At 35.5% G+C, this 6,625-nt stretch overlaps 1 protein-coding gene across 1 annotated transcript in view; it reads right to left on the bottom strand.

The window, feature by feature from the left end:
- Positions 1-351: 351 nt before the first annotated feature.
- THAP1 (THAP domain containing 1) overlaps positions 352-6,625 on the bottom strand; it is a 14,813-nt gene continuing 8,539 nt past the window's right edge. The window contains exons 2-3 of the mRNA XM_077773061.1: positions 5,836-6,031; positions 352-1,482 (exon numbers count right to left, since the gene is read on the bottom strand). Of these exons, the coding sequence (XP_077629187.1) occupies positions 1,108-1,482; positions 5,836-6,031 (571 nt within the window). The 3' untranslated portion in view covers positions 352-1,107. The remainder of the gene's footprint in view (positions 1,483-5,835; positions 6,032-6,625) is intronic.

Below are 6,625 nucleotides of genomic sequence, written 5' to 3'. Positions count from 1 at the left end.
ATTTCAAATATATAACTAAAACTTCTCATAAAGTTAGAACACAACTCATAGTTTGAACAGAAACTTCAGTGTTTAAATCTCAATACTCAGTAAAATAAACACGATGCATTAGGTTGCTTTGGAATACAAATCACTCATGTAAGTAAGTGGGATATAATTTCTAACTTGTGTTAAAGTGAAGAAATCTTTTTTTATGTGAAGACTTGACCAAAATCAATTAGTCCTATTATGGTACAAATCAAACTCTACCGACACAACACATCTGTTAGAGTTGGATACGGACAGAACTACAGTTGGAAACCAGTACTCCTTAGCTTGGGGGAGAGTGAAAGAAAAAAGGCATACTATGGATCAGGCCCCCATTTTTATTACTTTATTAATAACAATGCTTATTTTATTTAATGAAGAAATGTCTCTTCCACTGGAAATACACTTCTAGTTTAATAATGCTAGACAGTGGGGATAAAAAAGATGGACCCACTTTTTAAAAAATTCATACTTTATAAAGTTATGTAACCATATTGATTAGGTATAGAATGACTCTTCATTTTATGCTCTGAAGACAGTTTTTTTTAAGTACTGACTTGTCAATTTATCCTACAAGTGACTAAGAAAGATAAACAAATCTTCTGACTTCACAAACAAGAATATGTGAATAAGAATATATATATTCTGAGAAGTTATGTCCCATGATGACTTACACTTCTGTTTTATAATGTAACTAAATTCTTTTAATAAACTGCATTAATTTTACATTTTAAATTTAAATCATCCTTGCTGTACTGTTCTCATTCACTTTACTTTTAATTTTTACATTTCTATAAATACTCAAAAAACAAAACTCCTCAATCTGAAACCAACTTACATTGGAGTTCTGAGGTTAGATTATAACTTTTAAGATATTTTGTTAAAATGTAAAAACCCTGAAATTACAAACAAAAAATTTACAATTTTACAGTATATATCTAATTTATTTTTTTAAAAAAATATTCTGAATTGTTTTTATACAAGTAATCAAGTGTTATTTTTTTCAAATGAAACTCCTTTATAGGCTAGAAGAAGGTGTGTGGTTTTGCCCCATTAAAAAACAATACAAATATCATTTTTTTACGCTGGCACTTCAACTATTTCAAAGTAGTCATTTGGTAGAATCACATAACCTCTCTCTGATATGTCGTCCTTCTCCTTCTGGAAGTGAACAACCTCCTTTAATTTTTCAAGTTGTCGTTCTTGTCTTCTGCATCGCTGTTGTGCGGTCTTAAGCTTCTTTCGGAGTTTTTCAACTTGTTGTTCTAGCTGATGAATCCTTTTTCTCTGGTGCATTGTATCCTCCACAGTATAGTTGTGGTCACAGAAAACTGAGAGATTATCAGGGGTCTGAAGGGGAGGCATTAGTAATCCAATAGCAGCATCAACCTGGGAAATGGGAGGTGTTAAAGGAGGCGGGGGAAGCTGTTCTTGTGGCTCCAGAAGGTCTTCCTTCTACAATAATGAAGAGTATGTTCAAGTTTAGTTAACTACAAATAACAGTTTAAAAGAATCCACCCATGGAATTTAAGAACGACTTTTTACAAACCAGACAACCTGGAAGAAATAGCTGTGTTTCCAGAAACACACAATCTTCCAAGAATAAATCAGAAGAAATAGAAAATCTGAATAGACCAATCATTAGTGACAAAATTGAAAAGGTAATCAAAAAACTCCCAAAAGACAAAAGTCCAGGACCAGATGGCTTCACAGGTGATTTCTATCAAAAACTTAGAGAGTTAATACCTATTCTCCTCAAAATATTCCAAAAAATACAAGAGAAAGAAAAGCTTCCAAATACATTCTATGAGGCCAGCCTTATCTTGATATCAAAACCGAAGACACTACCACAAAAGAAAACTATAGGACAATATTCCTGATGAACACAGATGCAAAAATCCTCAATAAAATATGAGCTTTTAGACAATACATTAAATATTCAACAATACATTAAAAGGATCATTCACCTTTTAATGGGATCAAGTGGGATTCACGCCAGGGATGCAAGGATGGTTCGATATTCGTAAATCAACAGGAAACACTACACTAACAAAATAAAGGACAAACCCATATCATCATTTAGGGGTGCCTGGGTGGCTCAGTTGGTTGAGCGTCTTGACTCTTGATTTCAGCTCAGGTCATGATCCCAGGGTTGTGGGATCAAGCCCTGCACTGGGCTCTGTGCTGAGTGTGGAGTCTGCTTAAGATTCTCTCTCTGCCCCTCTCCCCTGGCTCATGCTCTCCTCTAAAATTAAAAAAAAAAAAAATTATATGATCATCTCTATAAACACAGAAAAAGCATTTGATAAAATTCAATATCCACTCATGATGAAAAGTCTCAATACAGTTGCTTCAGAGGGGACATACCTCAGGGCATCTGGGTGGCTCAGTTGGTTAAACATCTCTTTGTCTCAGCTTAAGTCATGATCTCACAGTTCATGAGTTTAAACCCCATACTGGGCTCTGGGCTGACAGTGTGGAGCCTGTTTGGGAGTCTTCCTCCCTCTTTCTGCCCTTCCCCCACTCACTCTGTCTGTCTCAAAATAAGTTAATTTAAAAAAAAAAAGGAAACATACTTCAAAATACTAAAGGTCATATATGAAAAACCCGCAGCTGACATCACACTCAGTGGTGAAAAACAGAGCTTTTCCTCCAAGATCAGAAACAAGATAAGATGTCCACTCTTGCCACTTTCCTTCAACATAGTACTGGAAGTCCTCGCCACTGCAATCAGGTAAGAAAAACAAAAGGCATCTAAATTGGTTAGAAAGAAGTAAAGTTGGGGGGCCTGGGTGGCTTAGTCGGTTAAGCGTCCGACTTTCGCTTAGGTCATGATCTCGCGGTTTGTGGGTTCGAGCCCCACGTCGGGCTCTGTGCTGACTGCCAGCTCAGAGCCTGGAGCCTGTTTCAGTCTGTGACTCCCTCTCTCTCTGACCCTCCCCTGCTCACGCTGTCTCTCTCTCTCTCTCTCTCCTAAGAAATAAATAAAACATTAAAAAAAAAGAAGTAAAGTTGCTACTATTCGCAGTTGACAAGATAATACATAAAGAAAACCCTAGAGACTCCAACAAAATACTACTGCAATAATAGATGAATCCAGTAAAATTGTAGAATACAAAATTAATACATGAAATCAGTTGTTTTTATACACTAATGATGAAGTAGCAGAAAGAGAAATGAAGAAAACAATTCCATTTATAATTGCACCAAAAAGAATGAAATATCTAGGAATGAATTTAACCAAGTGAGTGAAAGACCTGTACTCTGAAAACTATAAAACACCGATAAAACAAATTGAAGATGATGCAAATAAGTGTAAAGATATACCATTCTCATGGATTGGAAGAAGTAACATTGTTACAATGTCCATACAACCCAAAGCAACCTACAGACTCAACACAAACCCTGTGAAGATACCAACAGCATTTTTCATAGAACTAGAACAAATAATCTTAGAATTTGTATGGAACCACAAAAAATCTCAAATAGCAAAGAATGCCTGAGAAAAAAACAAAGCAGGAGGTATCACAATACCAGTTTTCAAGATACACTGCAAAGCTGTAGTAATCAAAACAGTACAGTACTGGCACAAAAACAGACACATTGATCAATGTAACAGAACAGAGAGTCCAGGAATAAACCCATGATTATATGGTCAATGAATCTACAACAAAAAGAGTAAGAATATATAATGGGGAAAAGACAGACTCTTCAATAAATGGTGCTGGAGAAACTGCACAGTTACATGGGGGAAAAAAATGATACTGGACCATTTTCTTATGCCATACACAAAACTAAATTCAAAATGGATCAAAGACCTAGGTGTGAGACCTTAAACCATAAAAATCCTAGAAGAAAACATAGGGAGTAGTTTCTCTGACATCAGCCTTAGCAACATTTTTCTAGATATGCCTCCTCAGGCAAGGGGAAAAAAAAAGCAAAAAAAAAAAAAAAAAATTGGGACTAAACCAAAAGCTTTTGCACAGTGAAGGGAATCATCAATAAAATTAAAATGCAACCTACTAAATGTGAAAGGATATTTGCAAAAGATATATCTGATAAGGAGCTAATAATCAAAACACAAAAAGAACTTACACAAGGGGCACCTGAGTGGTTCAGTCGGTGAAGCGTCTGTCTGACTCTTGATTTCGGCTCAGGTCATGATCTCACAGTTTGTGAGATCGAGCCTGTCCGGATTCTCAATCTCTCTCTCTCTGCCCTTCCCCCACTCTCATGTTCTCCCTCTCTCTCTCTCAAAATAAATAAACTTAAAAAAAAAAAAATGAAGTATTAAAAAAAATACCTTCTACAACACACCAAAAAGCCAAATAATCCAATTAAAAAATGGGCAGAGAACATGAAGAGACATTTTCCAAAGACATACAGATAGCCAACAGACACATGCTCAACATCACTAATCATCGGGGAAATGAAAATCAAAACCACAATGAGTTATCACTTTGTATCTCCCAGAGTGACTATTATCAAAAAGACAAGATATAACAAGTGTGGAGAAAAGAGAACCCTTATGTTGGTGAGAATGCAAACTGATGCAGCTACTGTGGAAAACAGTACAGCATTTTCTCAAAAACTTAAAAATAGAAATATCATATGATCCAATAATTCCAGTACTGGGTATTTACTTAAAGGAAATGAAAACACTAATCTGAAAAGATATATGCACCTTTATGTTTACTGCAGCATTATTTACAATAGCCCAGATATGAAAGCAATCCAAATGTCCATTAATAGATGAATGGATAGACAAAATGTTGTGTGTGTTGTCTGCATACATACCTATACATAAATATATACGTATACCCACGCACATATATACACAATAGAATATTACTCACTATAAAAAAGAATGAGATCTTGCCATTTTGTGACAACATGCAGGAACCTAGAGGGTATTATGCTAAGTGAAACAATTCAGAGCAAGACAAATACCATGTGATTCTACCTATATGTGAAATCTAAAAAACAAAACAAATGAAAAAACAGACAAAAAAGCAGAAACAGACCCATAAATACAGAGAACAAAGTGATGGTTGCCTTAGGGGAGGGGGTGGGAGTGGGTGGGCAAAAGGGTAGAAGGGAGTGGGGAGATCCAGGCTTCCAGTTTTAGAAGGAACAAGTTTCAAGGATGAAAGGTACAGCATAGGGAGTATGGTCAGTGATATTTTAATAGCCTTGTATGTTGACAGATGTAGTTACACTTGTGGTGAATGTAGCATAATACATAGATCGGTCCATTTAGTGTGCTTACATCTGAAAGTAGTATGACATCGTCATGTGTCAACTACACTTGGATTAAAAAAAAAAAAGAACATTAGATTTTTGTAAATGCTTGATATGGAAACATTCTAAAACCAGAAAACAATTTAAGTTTTAATAATTATACTTTTCTACCTGGAGTAGAAATGGAATGCAAGAAAGAAAGAATGATTGGTGAGATTTAATAAAATATACTAAAATATACTAAGCACTTCAAACCGAGGGGGAAATACTTTGAAACAGAACTGTCACTGATAAAGGAAACCCAAAACTTATTAACATACATGTAGGGGTAGAAAGTGATCTTCAAGTAAATCACAAAACTGAACTGACTTTCTTAGTGTGAGGATGTTTAACGTTTAATACACTGCATTTTGTATTTTTAAATAGTATATCATTGTTAACAGTGGTTATTTACAAGTGATGGCTTCCAGGTAACATTTATTTTCTTAACACTTATCTGAATTTTCCACAATAAAAACAAATTAATTTTATAAATAGAAAACCCAGTATTTTAAAACACATTATTACCTTGTCATGTGGCTCAGTACAGAGAAATATCGTGGGCACTGCATTCTCTTTCAGCAACTTGTTGTTGCACTCCCTCTTAAAGCAGTCTGGAGTAAAGTGTTCAGAACAAATACTGCTATACTTGGTGGGTTTAAAGTTTTTTCTTCTGACAGCTGCCTCCCATTTTTTACAAAGACTGGGTCTTGTAAGAGGAAACCTAAGAAGAAGAGATAATTCAGTTCTCTGACTTTATTTTAAAAGAAAAAAAAGCCACATCTAGACTTTCCTACTTAGACTTGATCTTAGCCAAAAGCCCGAAAAGCTAGACTTTCCTTTTCAGAAAAGAACGATCTTACATTGGCGTTAACAAACTAAGGGGTATTTGATTAAACCACTAGCTCTGCTATCATTTTTTTTTGACAGTTTTTAGTTGTGCCTTTATTCACCTTGTTAAGAATGTACTTGTTTTAAAGATTCTATAAATAAAGTGACCACCCACTAATGTGTGATGTAAATCACCCCTCACAGCATGGACTTTTTGCTGTGTGTGTTTTTTTAATTTACTTTATTTTAAAAAATTTTTTTTATTTAAAAATTTTTTTAAAAATTTATTATTATTATTATTTATTTCTGAGAGAGAGACAGCGTGAACAGGGGAGAGCCAGAGAGGGAGACACAGAATCCAAAGCAGGCTCCAGGCTCAGAGCTAGCTGTCAGCACAGAGCCCAACGCGGGCCTCAAACCCACAAACCGTGAGATCATGCCCTGAGCCGAAGTCGGTCGCTTAACCGACTGAGCCACCGAGGCACCC

Source organism: Crocuta crocuta, unplaced genomic scaffold, assembly GCF_008692635.1.
Source record: "Crocuta crocuta isolate KB4526 unplaced genomic scaffold, BGI_CrCroc_1.0 scaffold177, whole genome shotgun sequence".
Taxonomy (NCBI): Eukaryota; Metazoa; Chordata; class Mammalia; order Carnivora; family Hyaenidae; genus Crocuta; species Crocuta crocuta.
Note: the sequence above shows the minus strand (reverse complement) of the source record. Positions and strands in the feature narration are given on the sequence as shown.